The sequence below is a fragment of the Mustelus asterias genome, chromosome 19 (assembly GCF_964213995.1).
Source record: "Mustelus asterias chromosome 19, sMusAst1.hap1.1, whole genome shotgun sequence".
Taxonomy (NCBI): domain Eukaryota; kingdom Metazoa; phylum Chordata; class Chondrichthyes; order Carcharhiniformes; family Triakidae; genus Mustelus; species Mustelus asterias.
In genome coordinates, this window is record NC_135819.1 from 11830587 (window position 1) to 11846573 (window position 15987).

At 47.3% G+C, this 15987-nt stretch overlaps 1 protein-coding gene across 1 annotated transcript in view; it reads right to left on the bottom strand.

Annotated features, from left to right (window-relative positions):
• Positions 1–10426: 10426 nt before the first annotated feature.
• The window catches only part of LOC144507631 (complement C3-like), a 132779-nt gene continuing 127218 nt past the window's right edge, over positions 10427–15987 (bottom strand). Inside the window, exon 35 of the mRNA XM_078234787.1 lies at positions 10427–10546. Within this exon, the coding sequence (XP_078090913.1) occupies positions 10427–10546 (120 nt within the window). The remainder of the gene's footprint in view (positions 10547–15987) is intronic.

Sequence of the window (15987 nt, forward strand, 5' to 3'; positions counted from 1 at the left end):
TGCGGTTAGGAACAATGGGGGGACTTGTGATACATTCAAGCATGAAGGGAAAGGTAAATAAACACAGTTGGCTGGATGCTGAGTAGAAATCCATCGAGTGTCAGTCAGACCTATTTCAAGGCACTGCGATATGAGGTTGAAAGAGATCAAAGGGTTTCAATGGAATAGAGAGGATTTCAAAGATTTCAGCTTTCTAGGAAGGCTCAGAGACTTCAAATAAAAGCTGTGTGAATACATTGGGGCTGAGTGAACAGCTGTGGAGTGGGGACCACCCCCACCACCACCCCTGCCTCCCAGTGAAATTGACATCTCCTCCCTGTCTGGTCTCCTCACACCGTGGGAGGGGCGGTGGTTATGGAAATGAAAATGACCTGGCCACTTCAAAATATTCACAGCCGAGAGGCAGCACTGCAGGTGTTGATCGCAGAGCTGCCTAAAGTCACCATGCCAGGGGCAACCTTCAGGTCTGCCAGGGCTAGAAGGGGCAGTCCAGCCATAAGACCCCTGTCCCAGGGCAGAGTGGAGAGGTCAACCCCTTGTCCCCAGCCTGAGCCCAGCCAACCCCAAGGGCGACCCTTCCTCCGCAGCCTGGCAGAGGGGCAAATGTCCACTCTACCTACCTCCTCCGGGTTCAGCGCACTAGGTCCATGCTGGTCATTACTAGTTCCAAATCCCAATGCCATATCCCACTTGAGAGGTGGGTGGATGGTGGGGGGGAGGGGGCTGGTGAATGGGCCATCAAGCTCGCTAATTGTATCACAATTTGTGATAATAATTGTGATGCTGTCAGCTTAAGCGGGAGCCCGTTCAGGACTGGCAGGAAGACGGATCTCATTGAAACTTACAGGATACTGTGAGACCTGGAGAGAGTGGACGTGGAGAGGATGCTTCCACTAGTAGGAAAAACTGGAACCAGAGGGCACCACCTCAGACTAAAGGGACGATCCTTTAAAACAGAGATGAGGAGGAATTTCTTCAGCCAGAGAGTGGTGAGTCTGTGGGATTCTTTGCCGCAGAAGGCTGTGGAGGCCAGGTCATTGAGTGTCTTTAAGACAGAGATAGATAGGTTCTTGATTAATAAGGGGGCCAGGGGTTATGGGGAAAAGGCAGGAGAATGGGGATAAGAAAAATATCAGCCATGATTGAATGGCAGAGCAGACTCGAAGGGCCGAGTGGCCTAATTCTGCTCCTATGTCTTATAGGATGGGTCAGGTAAATCACGAAGGCCCTCGCTGAGCAGGGAGGGGTTTTGAGGAAAGGAAGTCCCAGGGTGTGTGAGGAAGCTTGTGGGAGGTCGGGCGCTGGGACCCAGCTAAGTGGCAGCATGTGACATTCTGAGGGGTGATGGTGAGATGGAACAGAGAGAAGATACAGGCAGCATTTAGCCTGACAGGACGGTGTAGGTCACTGATACTCTTGTAGCATTGTACCCACCCCACCCCATCTTCTTGTATAGGACGCCGGCACTCGCTAGTGCCGCAACTGTCTCCCAGGCAGGGTACGTGATCCTGCTGGAGGGTCTCCTCGCCAGGCGGGAATCACAATTTTTGGCCAGCGCCTCATTCACCGGGGTCTTGAGATTCCCGTCGGCCATTTGTGGGCGGCACGGTAGCACAGTGGTTAGCACTGCTGCCTCACAGCACCAGGGACCCGGGTTCGATTCCCGGCTTGGGTCACTGTCGATGTGGAGTTTGCACATTCTCCCCGTATCTGCGTGGGTTTCCTCTGGTGCTCCAGTTTCCTTCCACAGTCTGAAAGAAGTGTGGGTTAGGTGCATTGGCTGTGCTAAATTGCCCCTTAGTGACCCGGGATGAGTAGGTTAGAGGGATTAGTGGGGTAAATATGTGGAGTTACAGGGATAGGGCCTGGGTGGGATTGTGGGATCGGCTGGATGCCGTGGAGAGAGGAGGGCTACAATAGACCCATGGGTTGGCAGGAGGCCTTCTAGCAAGGTGACGAATCGCGCCTGGGAGACGTTGGCAGCACTGGTCAATGCCAACAGGCTGACCAAGAAGGCAGTGGGTTCAATGTTGGAAGAAAATGAATGACCTACCACAATCTGCAAGGGTATAGAGTCACAGAGGATTCCAGCATGGAAACAGGCCCTTCGGCCCAACCTGTCCATGCCGCCCCTTTTTTAACCACCAAGCTAGTCCCAATTGCCCACATTTGGCCCATATCCCTCCATACCCGCATTACCAATGTAACTGTCTAAATGCTTTTTAAAAGACAAAATTGTACCCGCCTCCATTACCACCTCTGGCAGCTCGTTCCAGACACTCACGACCCTCTGTGTGAAAAAAATCGCCCCTCTGGACCCTTTTGTATCTCTCCCCTCTCACCTTAAACCTATGCCCTCTAGTTTTAGACTCCCCTACCTTTGGGAAAAGATGTTGACTATCTAGATCTATGCCCCTCATTATTTTGTAGATCTCAAAAAGATCACCCCTCAGCCTTCTACGCTCCAGAGAAAAAAGTCCCAGTCTATCCAGCCTCTCCTTATAACTCAAACCTTCAAGTTCCGGTAGCATCCCGGTCAATCTTTTCTGCACTCTTTCTAGTTTAATAATATCCTTCCCATAATAGGGTGACCAGAACTGTACACAGTATTCCAAGTGTGACCCTACCAATGTCTTGTACAACTTCAACAAGACGTCACAACACCCCTAATTCAATGTTCTGACCAATGATTCACATGGAAGTTATAGAGCCTTGGGAAGAATTTGCAAATCTTCTTACTGGCATCTGGGGGCCTTATGCCAAAATTGGGAGAGCTGTCTCACAGATTAGTCAAGCAACGGCCTGACGTAAGAGAGAAGACAGATGGCGGTATGCCCAAACTGTGGGTCCTGACTCCATTCGCAGGGGAGTGGGCCTGTGCCAAGAGCAAGGTTTTTGCTTTAATTTGATTTATTATTGTCACATGTATTAGTATACAATGAAAAGTGTTTCTTGCGCGCTATACAGACAAAGCATACCGTTCATAGAGAAGGAGACGAGAGGGCTCAGAATGTAGTGTTACAGTCATAGCTAGGGTGTAGAGAAAGATCAACTTAATGTGTGGTGGGTCCATTCAAAAGTCTGACGGCAGCAGGGTAGGAGCTGTTCTTGAGTCGGTTGATACGTGACCTCAGACTTTTGTGTCTTTCTCCTGACGGAAGAAGGTGGAAGAGAGAATGTCCGGGGTGCGCGGGGCCCTTAATTATGCTGGCTGCTTTGCCGAGGCAGCGGGAAGTGTAGACAGAGTCAATGGATGGGAGGCTGATTTGCGTGATGGATTGGGCTACATTCACAACATTTGGTAGTTCCCTGTGGTCTTGGGCAGAGCAGGAGCCATACCAAGCTGTGATACAACCAGAAAGAATGCTTTCTATGGTGCATCTGTAAATGTTGCTGAGAGTCGTGTGAGAGCCTTCACCCTGAATGGCCAGTCTCAAGTGAGTTCTGTCTTGTCCTCACCCTTGACCAAAGAACAAAGAACAAAGAACAGTACAGCACAGGAAACAGGCCCTTCGGCCCTCCAAGCCTGTGCCGCTCCTTGGTCCAACTAGACCAATCGTTTGTATCCCTCCATTCCCAGGCTGCTCATGTGACTATCCAGGTAAGTCTTAAACGATGTCAGCGTGCCTGCCTCCACCACCCTACTTGGCAGCGCATTCCAGGCCCCCACCACCCTCTGTGTAAAAAACGTCCCTCTGATGTCTGAGTTATACTTCGCCCCTCTCAGCTTGAGCCCGTGACCCCTCATGATCGTCACCTCCGACCTGGGAAAAAGCTTCCCACTGTTCACCCTATCTATACCCTTCATAATCTTGTATACCTCTATTAGATCTCCCCTCATTTTCCGTCTTTCCAAGGAGAACAACACCAGTCTACCCAATCTCTCCTCATAGCTAAGACCCTCCATACCAGGCAACATCCTGGTAAACCTTCTCTGCACTCTCTCCAATGCCTCCACGTCCTTCTGGTAGTGCGGCGACCAGAACTGGACGCAGTACTCCAAATGCGGCCTAACCAGCGTTCTATACAGCTGCATCATCAGACTCCAGCTTTTATACTCTATACCCCGTCCTATAAAGGCAAGCATACCATATGCCTTCTTCACCACCTTCTCCACCTGTGTTGCCACCTTCAAGGATTTGTGGACTTGCACACCTAGGTCCCTCTGTGTTTCTATACTCCTGATGACTCTGCCATTTATTGTATAACTCCTCCCTACATTATTTCTTCCAAAATGCATCACTTCGCATTTATCCGGATTAAATTCCATCTGCCACCTCTCCGCCCAATTTTCCAGCCTATCTATATCCTGCTGTATTGCCTGACAATGCTCTTCGCGATCTGCAATTCCAGCCATCTTCGTGTCATCCGCAAACTTGCTGATTACACCAGTTACACCTTCTTCCAAATCATTTATATATATCACAAATAGCAGAGGTCCCAGTACAGAGCCCTGCGGAACACCACTGGTCACAGACCTCCAGCCAGAAAAAGACCCTTCGACCACTACCCTCTGTCTCCTATGGCCAAGCCAGTTCTCCACCCATCTAGCCACTTCTCCTTGTATCCCATGAGCCTTAACCTTCTTAACCAACCTGCCATGTGGGACTTTGTCAAATGCCTTACTGAAATCCATATAGACGACATCCATGGCCCTTCCTTCATCAACCATTTTTGTCACTTCCTCAAAAAACTCCACCAAATTTGTAAGGCACGACCTCCCTCTTACAAAACCATGCTGTCTGTCACTAATGAGATTGTTCCGTTCTAAATGCACATACATCCTGTCTCTAAGAATCCTCTCCAACAACTTCCCTACCACGGACGTCAAGCTCACCGGCCTATAATTTCCTGGGTTATCCCTGCTACCCTTCTTAAACAACGGGACCACATTCGCTATCCTCCAATCCTCAGGGACCTCGCCCGTGTCCAAAGAAGCGACAAAGATTTCCGTCAGAGACCCAGCAATTTCACCTCTCGTCTCCCTGAGCAGTCGAGGATAGATGCCATCAGGCCCTGGGGCTTTGTCAGTTTTAATGTTCCCTAAAAAACCTAACACTTCCTCTCTTGTAATGGAGATTTTCTCTAACGGGTCAACACCTCCCTCCGAGACACCCCGGTTAACACGCCCCTCTCCTTCGTGAATACCGATGCAAAGTATTCATAAGAACATAAGAACATAAGAAATAGGAGCAGGAGTAGGCCATCTAGCCCCTCGAGCCTGCCCCGCCATTCAATAAGATCATGGCTGATCTGACGTGGATCAGTACCACTTACCCGCCTGATCCCCATAACCCTTAATTCCCCTACCGATCAGGAATCCATCCATCCATCCGCACTTTAAACATATTCAGCGAGGTAGCTTCCACCACCTCAGTGGGCAGAGAATTCCAGAGATTCACCACCCTCTGGGAGAAGAAGTTCCTCCTCAACTCTGTCTTAAACCGACCCCCCTTTATTTTGAGGCTGTGTCCTCTAGTTTTAACTTCCTTACTAAGTGGAAAGAATCTCTCCGCCTCCACCCTATCCAGCCCCCGCATTATCTTATAAGTCTCCATAAGATCCCCCCTCATCCTTCTAAACTCCAACGAGTACAAACCCAATCTCCTCAGCCTCTCCTCATAATCCAAACCCCTCATCTCCGGTATCAACCTGGTGAACCTTCTCTGCACTCCCTCCAATGCCAATATATCCTTCCTCATATAAGGGGACCAATACTGCACACAGTATTCCAGCTGCGGCCTCACCAATGCCCTGTACAGGTGCATCAAGACATCCCTGCTTTTATATTCTATCCCCCTCGCAATATAGGCCAACATCCCATTTGCCTTCTTGATCACCTGTTGTACCTGCAGACTGGGCTTTTGCGTCTCATGCACAAGGACCCCCAGGTCCCTTTGCACGGTAGCATGTTTTAATTTGCTTCCATTGAGATAGTAATCCCATTTGTTATTATTTCCTCCAAAGTGTATAACCTCGCATTTCTCAACGTTATACTCCATTTGCCATATCCTCGCCCACTCACTCAGCCTGTCCAAATCTCTCTGCAGATCTTCTCCGTCCTCCACACGATTCACTTTTCCACTTATCTTTGTGTCGTCTGCAAACTTCGTTACCCTACACTCCGTCTCCTCCTCCAGATCATCTATATAAATGGTAAACAGTTGCGGCCCGAGTACCGATCCCTGCGGCACGCCACTAGTTACCTTCCTCCAACCAGAAAAACACCCATTTATTCCGACTCTTTGCTTCCTGTCGGATAGCCAGTCCCCAATCCACTTTAACACACTACCCCCAACTCCGTGTGCCCTAATCTTCTTCAGCAGCCTTTTATGGGGCACCTTATCAAACGCCTTTTGGACATCCAAAAACACCGCATCCACCGGTTCTCCTCCATCAACCGCCCTAGTCACATCTTCATAAAAATCCAACATGTTCGTCAAGCACGACTTTCCCCTCATGAATCCATGCTGCGTCTGATTGATCGAACCATTTCTATCCAGATGCCCTGCTATCTCCTCTTTAATAATGGATTCCAGCATTTTCCCTACTACAGACGTTAAGCTGACCGGCCTATAGTTACCCGCCTTTTGTCTCCTTCCTTTTTTAAACAGCGGCGTAACATTAGCCGTTTTCCAATCAACCGGCACTACCCCAGAATGCAACGAGTTTTGATAAATAATCACTAACGCATCCACTATTACCTCTGACATTTCTTTCAATACCCTGGGATGCATTCCATCCGGACCCGGGGACTTGTCCACCTTCAGTCCCATTAGTCTACCCAGCACTGCCTCTCTGGTAACATTAATTGTATTAAGTATTTCTCCTGCTGCCAACCCTCTATCGTTAATATTTGGCAAACTATTTGTGTCCTCCACCGTGAAGACCGACACAAAAAACTTATTTAAAGACTCAGCCATATCCTCATTTCCCACTATTAACTCCCCCCTCTCGTCCTCCAAGGGTCCAACATTCACTCTAGCCACTCTATTCCTTTTTATATATTTATAAAAACTTTTACTATCATTTTTTATATTAATTGCTAGCCTAGCTTCATAGTCTATCCTTCCTTTCTTTATCGCTTTCTTAGTCTCTCTTTGTAGTTTCTTAAATTTTTCCCAATCACTTGTTTCTCCACTATTTTTGGCCACTCTGTACGCAGCTGTTTTTATTTTAATACTCTCCTTTATTTCCTTCGTTATCCACGGCTGGTTCTCCCTTTTCTTACAATCCTTGTTTTTTGCTGGAATATATTTTTGCTGAGAACTGAAAAGGATCTCCTTAAAAATCCTCCACTGTTCCTCAGCTATCCTACCTGCCAGCCTGCTCTCCCAGTCTACCTTAGCCAATTCATCCCTCATCCTATCATATTTCCCTCTGTTCAAACAGAGGACACTGGTTTGAGACCAAACTTTCTCCTCTTCCATCTGAATCAGAAATTCGACCATATTGTGGTCACTAGACCCAAGAGGGTCCTTCACAATAAGATCCTTAATTCTACCTACCTCGTTACACAATACCAGATCCAAAATAGCTCGTTCCCTCGTCGGTTCCGTAACATGCTGTTCAAGGAAACTATCCCGACAGCATTCTAAGAACTCTTCCTCCATTCCACCCTTACCGACTTGAGTCTGCCATTTAGGATCTTGAGTCATTTAGGATCTCCCCTATTCCCTTGGGTTCTAAGCATAATTCCCCTCCTTTGTCCCTGAGAGGTCCGATTTTCTCCCTGACAACTCTTTTGTTCCTACCGCATGAATAGAATGCCTTAGGATTCTCCTTAATCCTGCCTGCCAAGAACATCTCGTGACCTCTTTTTGCCCTTCTAACTCCCCGTTTGAGATCTTTCCTACTCTCTCTGTATTCCTCCAGAGCTCCATCTGTTTTCAGTTGCCTGGACTTAACGTACGCCTCCCTTTTCATTTTAATCAGATCCTCAATTTCCCTGGTTATCCACGGCTCTCGAATCCTACCTTTCCTATCTTTCCTTTTTACAGGCACATGCCTATCCTGCAGCCTTATCAATAGTTCCTTAAAAGACTCCCACATGCCAGACGCGGACTTACCCTCGAACATCCTCTCCCAATCAACATCCACCAATTCCTGCCTAATCCGGCTATAGTCAGCCTTCCCCCAATTTAGCACCCTGCCCGTAGGACAGCACTCATCCTTGTCCATTACTATCCTAAAGTTAACAGAGTTGTGGTCACTATTTGCCACATGTTCCCCTACCGAAACTTTGACGACCTGACCGGGCTCATTTCCCAGAACTCGGTCCAGTATAGCCCCCTCTCTAGTCGGGCTATCTACATACTGTTCCAAAGAACCTTCCAGTACGCATTTTACAAATTCCTCCCCATCCGGTCCCCCAGCTCTAAGCACTTTCCAGTCTGTGCCTGGGAAATTAAAGTCCCCCACTACAACAACCCTATGTTTTCTGCACCTATCCAGAATCTCCTGACATATCCTTTCCTCCACTTCCCGTGGGCTGTTGGGTGGTCTGTAGTACACCCCCAGCATAGTGACTGCACCCTTCCTGTTTCTGAGTTCCACCCACAGCGACTCAGTACATGACCCCTCTAAGTTGTCTACCCTCTGCACCACGGTAATATGCTCCTTAACTAATATCGCTACTCCCCTACCTTTTTTAGCCCCTCCTCTGTCTCGCCTAAAACACTTATACCCCGGAATATTCAGCTGCCAGTCCTGTCCTTCTTTTAACCAAGTTTCCGTCACCGCAACCACATCCAAATTCCGCACAAGCATTAAGGCCCTAAGTTCGTCTGTTTTACCCGTTACACTCCTCGCATTGAAGCAGATGCACTCCAGACCTCCAGGCCCAGTCAGGTCCTCCTCCTCCAGAGTGCTCCTCTTCTTAGCTAGCCTTGCCCTGGCCCCCAGCTCGACCCCAGCCTCAGTATTTACTGACCTCCTGTTTTGTTCCCCACCCCCCTGCCACACTAGTTTAAATCCTGCCGAAACACTCTAGCAAAACCCCCAGCCAGGATATTTGCTCCCTTCCAGTTAAGGTGTAACCCATCCTTTCTGTACAGTTGCCATCCTGACTTGAAGATTTCCCAGTTATCTATGAATTTAAAACCCTCCCTCTTGCACCAGTCCTTTAGCCACGCGTTCAACTGTAGAATCTCCCTGTTCCGAGCCTCACTTGCACTAGGCACCGGGAGCAGTCCAGAGATTGCCACCCTGGAGGTCTTACTTTTTAGCCGAGCACCCAACTCCCTGAATTTCTCTCGTATGACCCCCCTGCTCTTCCTACCTACATCATTCCCCCCAATGTGTACAATCACATCAGTTTGACTACCTTCCTTTTTAAATATGCTTCCTACCCTCTCGGAGACATCCAGTACCCCGGCACCAGGGAGGCAGACTACCATCCTGGATTCTCGTTCAGTCCCACAGAAGCGCCTGTCCGTGCCTCTAACCATTGCGTCCCCCACAACTATCGCTCTCCTTTCCCTTCCGGACCCCTGAGCCTGTCTCCGTGGAGGCGATCTGGTCCTCGTGGCTTACCCCTGGAGGGTCATCCCCCTCCACAGAATCCAAAACAAGATACCTATTTTGGAGGGGGACAACCACAGGGGATCCCTCCACAGACTGCTCACTCCCTTCCCTTCTCCCATCTGTTGCCCATCCCTTTCTTTTATGGGAGACTGCCACTGGGGTACTTTCTGGCACATCACCCTTCTGACTATTACCCCTCCTAACCGTGACCCACGTGTCTTCCTTCCGAGACCCTGGTGTCACTACCTGACTATAACTTTTATCTATGACTCTCTCATTTTCCCTAACTAAACTGAGTTCATCGAGCCTCAGCTCCAGCTCCCCTACACAATCCTTCAGGAGTTGCAGTTCCACACATCTGGCACAGATATGGACTTCCGGGAGGCAAGTTGTCTCCAGGAACTCCCACATCCCACACCGAATGCAGTATACTGGCCTCCCACTCATACCAGCCATGTCCTTTTTAGTTTTTGGGATAAAACAAAAAGGGGGTGTAACCGAAGAGAAACAAACAAACAACCTTCCTCGCCGACGCCCTGTGAGCCAAAGCCCTTATAGCTCTCACTCTGTCCCCTGCTCACTCCGCTGCCCGCTAACGACGCTGCCCGCTCAAAGGTGCGGCCTACTTTTAAACCCTCCAAAACCTTCCCAGGCTGCTGCTGGGCCTATTTCCTGTTTAGAAAAAAAACCTCCGATTTTTTTCACGAATTTAACTGAAAAATAATTAAATAAATTAGTGCACACACAAGCTCCCTTTCCCTCAGCCTGCTCCTGTGGAACCATGTCCATGTCCCTTGGCCAATTTGGATTAGCTTAGTGGTAAAAACTGAGTGGCATGGACAAGTTGGGCCGAAGGGCCTGTTTCCAAGCTGCAGACCTCTATCACCCTGTGACAATAGCTTTACAAGTACTCGCCTGCATCGTAATATTCATAAATCTTGACAGAAGCTGGTTGGATCAGTCCGACTTTGAAGAACTGGTATATTTTAAACGCAAAGCAAGTGTCTTTTTTGTTTGAAAGCTGTTGGTAAAATCAAAGAAAAAAATCAACATTTACTTATCGAACGAATTAGCTAAAAGGATTACTCTGCATATGTGAAATGAAGAAAATGGCGCAGCAATATGGGGAAGATAATTCACCTGAAGATACTCAACAATGGTTTCCTTTGGGCGGCTGATGCGCGTCAATAAGCACATGGAATCAAGGCTTCGGTATTGAAGGCTTTAATAAAGTAACAAGGGAACTACTAACACGAATACACCAGTTCAGACTGAAGGGGTCCTGCCGGAGCAGGGGGTCTTATACCCTGCCACCGGAGGCGGGACCCCACTGGAATGTGCCACGATAACTCTCATAACAGGTAAACACCCTAACCCAACAACATAGTACAACCCCCACAGTAATAACACCCTAGCCCAACAGTAACATGGTAACAAACCCCAGTGGTGAACCAACGATGGTTCACCACAGCGGCACGGTGGCACAGTGGTTAGCACTGCTGTCTCACAGCGCCAGGGACCTGGGTTCGATCCCCGGCTTGGGTCACTGTCTGTGTGGAGTTTGCACGTTCTCCCTGTGTCTGCCTGGGTTTCCTCCGGGTGCTCTGGTTTCCTCCCACAGTCCAAAGATGTGCGGGTTAGGCTGCTTGGCCGTGCTCAATTGCCCCTTAGAGTCAGGGGGGCTAACAGGGTAAAAGTGTGGGTTTACGGGATAGGGCCTGGGTGGGATTGTTGTCGGCGCAGACTCGATGGGCCAAATGGCCTCCTTCTGCACTGTACGGATTCTATTCTATTTTATTCAGTGATGCTGAAGAAAAACAGAACTTCACATAATGCAGGCATGATTGAAATGTGCAAATAAACACAACTTTAAAAAATGATTAACTCAGTCTTTGATTTTGATTTGATTTTTGTCACATGTGTTAGTATACAGTGAAAAGTACTGTTTCTTGCGCGGTATACAGACAAAGCATACCGTTCATAGAGAAGGAAAGGAGAGGCTGCGGACTGTAGTGTTACAGTCTGAGACAAGTTTCAATTTTCACAAAATACCTTGCAAATTGTGAAACCTCCTCATTAAAAATTAAATTCCAATTGGTTGACACATCAGGTGATAGAGCTTTCAATTCGCTTCCTTGCATTTGATTTTTGATTTGATTTATTATTGTCACATGTATTAACATAGTGAAAAGTATTGTTTCTTGCGCACTATACAGACAAAGCATACCGTTCATAGAGAAGGAAAGGAGGGAGTGCAGAATGTAGCGTTACAGTCATAGCTAGGGTGTAGAGAAAGATCAACTTAATGCGAGGTAGGTCCATTCAAAAGTCTGACAGCAGCAGGGAAGAAGCTGTTCTTGAGTCAGTTGGTACGTGACCTCAGACTTTTGTATCTTTATCCTGAAGGAAGAAGGTGGAAGAGAGAATGTCCGGGGTGCGTGGGGTCCTTAATTATGCTGGCTGCTTTGCCGAGGCAGCGGGAAGTGTAGACAGAATCAATGGATGGGAGGCTGGTTTGCGTGATGGATTGGGCTACATTCACGACCTTTTGTAGTTCCTTGCGGTCTTGGGCAGAGTAGGAGCAGGAGTCATTAAAAATTGAAATCCAATTAATTGAAAATCCAATTAGTTCTTGATATCCTAGCTATGATTGTATCACTACATTCTGTGCCCTCTCCTTTCCTTCTCTATGAACGGTATGCCTTGTCTGTATAGCGCGCAAGAAACAATCTTTTTCACTGTATGTTAACACATGTGACAATAATAAATCAAATCAAAAATCAAATCAAGAAGAAAGAAAAGAACTCCCCATGCAGCTAAAGGAAAACATGTTGCTGAGATGACTGAGAGTAAGTTTCCTCTCAGTAAAAAGGGGATGTTTCGGAGGGTTGGAAGAGAAGCTTTAGAAGTAGAAAAGAAGTTCAAAGGCGGACCTGCCAGTTTTGCACCAAAAGCACGGGAAAAGCAGAGAGAGAACCACCAGCTGATGACGGTGAAAAAAAAAGTTGACAGTCTTAAAGTGGCAATTCATTCAAAGTAGGAATGCATTTAATGCACCAACCACAAGAAGGAACAGAGGGCAAAAGATAATTGGATAAGACCCCAGATAGCGGGTAACTCTCAAAAGAAATGTCCATAAGCCACATTAGACCTCAGAGAAGGCAATGAAGACCTCAGGGTCTTCCCCCTGTCAGAGGGAACTAAAACACCCCAAACGGGGGGCAATGATGAATGATCCCAGAAGGAGGACAATAAAGGACAATAAGTGACCAAATAAAGGGCACCAAGAAAATTGCAGAATGGAAACAAGTCAACACTTTTGCTGGAGACAGACTTGACCAACAATGGAGCCAAACATATATGTCCAGTAAGAACATGATGGATTTCCTTTGGAAGAAACGCAGGAATAGAAACCAGGAACTATTGAACATAGAGAGGAATCAGCAAAAGGAATTAAATCTCGAGAGAAGGCATTAAAACAACACGATAAAGTGACTGACAGCAAACTTGAAAGAAAAGTTTCAAAAGTTGACAAAATTAAGTTATGCATTAGGAGAACTTAACGAGACAATGGAGAGTAGACTGAACTGCATGTAAAAGCAACTAGAGAATAAAAGCAAATCTAGTGAAGAATTGAATCAGGAGAATAAGAGCTTGAAGAAAGGAAGATTGGCAATGAGAAATTAACTGAAAGGATAAAACCGTGAAACTGACAGCAAGAATCAGCAATTCAGACAGAGAAAGAAGCTGACATGCCAGATCAAGATTGCTGAACTGGCCATGTGAATGGAAGGCAGGCAAAGTAACTTGCAGCACCATATTTGGAACAGTATGGAGTTCAAGTCTACCAATAAAAGTGGACACACAAGCCCCAAGCTCTCCTCAATGAGCCATCACCACTGCGACAATAAAAACGCAGATTAAGCAGATAATATAATGTGTGTCAGGATATGAAACTTCGGTAGTGGATCAAAGTTAGATCCTTGGAATTATTAGGCGGAATTTTACAGCAACACTTGTCCCGAGATCATTAAATCCCGCCTGAGGTCAAGAGGTCTTTTCATGGTTCGCCCCTTGCCTACTCTGATTCCCGTGGTGGGCAGGACGGGAAAATTCGCCCCATTATGAAGTGCTTCCAAAGGTCAGTCATGGAACAAATCAATTCCAGCCTCCCAGACTGCCTGGATCCACTACATTTTGCCTACTGCTGCAACAGGTCCACAGCAGACGCCATCTCCCTGGCCCTGCACTCAACCCTGAAACACCTAGATAACAAAGACACCGACGTCAGACTCCTATTTATCAACTACAGCTCAGCTTTCAACACCATTATTCCGACAAAACTCATTTCAAAATTCCATGCCCTGGGCCTCGGCTCCTCCCTCTGCGACTGGATCCTGAACTTCCTAACTCACAGACCACAATCAGTAAGGATAGGCAACAACACCTCCTCCACGATCATCCTCAACACCGGTGCCCCACAAGGCTGTATCCTCAGCCCCCGGCTGTACTCCTCATACACCGATGACTGTGCGGCCAAATTCCCTTCCAATTTGATTTTCAAGTTTGCTGGCGACTCCGTAGTGGGTCGGATCTCAAACAACGACAAGACAGAGTACAGGAATGCGATAGAGAATCTGGTGAACTGGTGCGGCAACAATAATCTCTCCCTCAATGTCAACAAAACAAAGGAGATAGTCATCGACTTCAGGAAGCATAAAGGAGAACATGCCCCTGTCTATATCAATGGGGACGAAGTAGAAAGGGTCGAGAGCTTCAAGTTTTTAGGTGTCCAGATCACCAACAACCTGTCCTGGTCCCCCCCATGCCGACACTATAGTTAAGAAAGCCCACCAACGCTTCTACTTTCTCGGAAGACGAAGGAAATTTGGCACGTCCACTACGACTCTCACCAAATTTTACAGATACACCATAGAAAGAATTCTTTCTGGTTGTATCACAGCTTGGTATGGCTCCTGCTCTGCCCAAGACCGCAAGGAACTATAAAAGATTGTGAATGCAGCCCAATCCATCACACAAACCAGCCTCCCACCCATTGACTCTTTCTACACTTGCCGCTGCCTTGACAAAGCAGCCAGCATAATTAAGGACCCCACCCACCCCGGACATTCTTTTTTCTGCCTTCTTCCACCGGGAAAAAGATACAAAAGTCTGAGGTCACGTCCCAACCGACTCAAGAACAGCTTCTTCCCTGCTGCCGTCAGCCTTTTGAATGGACCTACCTTGCATTAAGTTGATCTCTCTCTACACCCTAGCTATGACTGTAACACTACATTCTGCACTGTCTCCTTTCCTTCTCTATGAACGGTATGCTTTGTCTGTATAGCGTGCAAGAAACAATGCTTTTCACTGTTTGTTAATACATGTGACAATAATAAATCAAATCAAATCATTGTCTGAGTGACTGGACTTCTTTCATAACCAGTAGAGATGGAGGGAGGGATGGATCACTCAAATATATGCATCACTTGAGGGTAGCGAGATGCTCCAGCAGTCAGCGTTACTGAGCTATCTTATGTATGCTTAGCTCTGTTTGCCTCATTTAGGGAAATACTTCATTTTAAGATATTTCTGCCCATGAAACTCACTCTACTAAGCTCAAAAGAATTGACCGCTAAACTCGACAACATTTTAAAACCCAGAAGGCATGCTGGGTTAGCTAAAAACTGACCGCATTCCTGAAAAGTACATAGCAAGCAAAACAAGTTTTGATAACTGCGTGACCTGTGTTTGTGATGTGGGGATGCCGGCGTTGGACTGGGGTAAACACAGTAAGAGTTTTAACAACACCAGGTTAAAGTCCAACAGGTTTATTTGGTAGCAAATGCCATTAGCTTTCGGAGCGCTGCTCCTTCATCAGATGGAGTGGAAATCTGCTGCTCCTTCGTCAAACGGAGTGGAGATTTCCACTCCATCTGACGAAGGAGCAGCGCTCCGAAAGCTAATGGTATTTGCTACCAAATAAACCTGTTGGACTTTAACCTGGTGTTGTTAAAACTCATACTGACCTGTGTTTGCCAGGTAGAGACAGCTTGCGGAAAACATTTACAAGAACCAGATAAGGGTTGAGATATATTTTGGTTTCAGACTGTATGTTTATGCAATCTGCTGTTTAAGCTCAGTTCAGAGTGTGATCAGTACAGGGCTGGCAGAACGAGCTCTCTCAAGCATGAACCCAAGATCCCGGTTGAGGCCGTCCTCATGTGTGCGGACTTCACGACACACAACAACGCAGAGTCGCTGAGCAGAAACTGATAGCCAAGTTCCGCACACATGAGGACGGCCTCAACCGGGATCTTGGGTTCATGTCACACTATCTGTAACCCCCACGGCTTGCCTGGGCTTGCAAAATCTCACTAGCTGTCCTGGCTGGAGACAATACACATCTCTTTAACCTGTGCTTAACCCTCTCTCCACTCACATTGTCTGTACCTTGAAGAC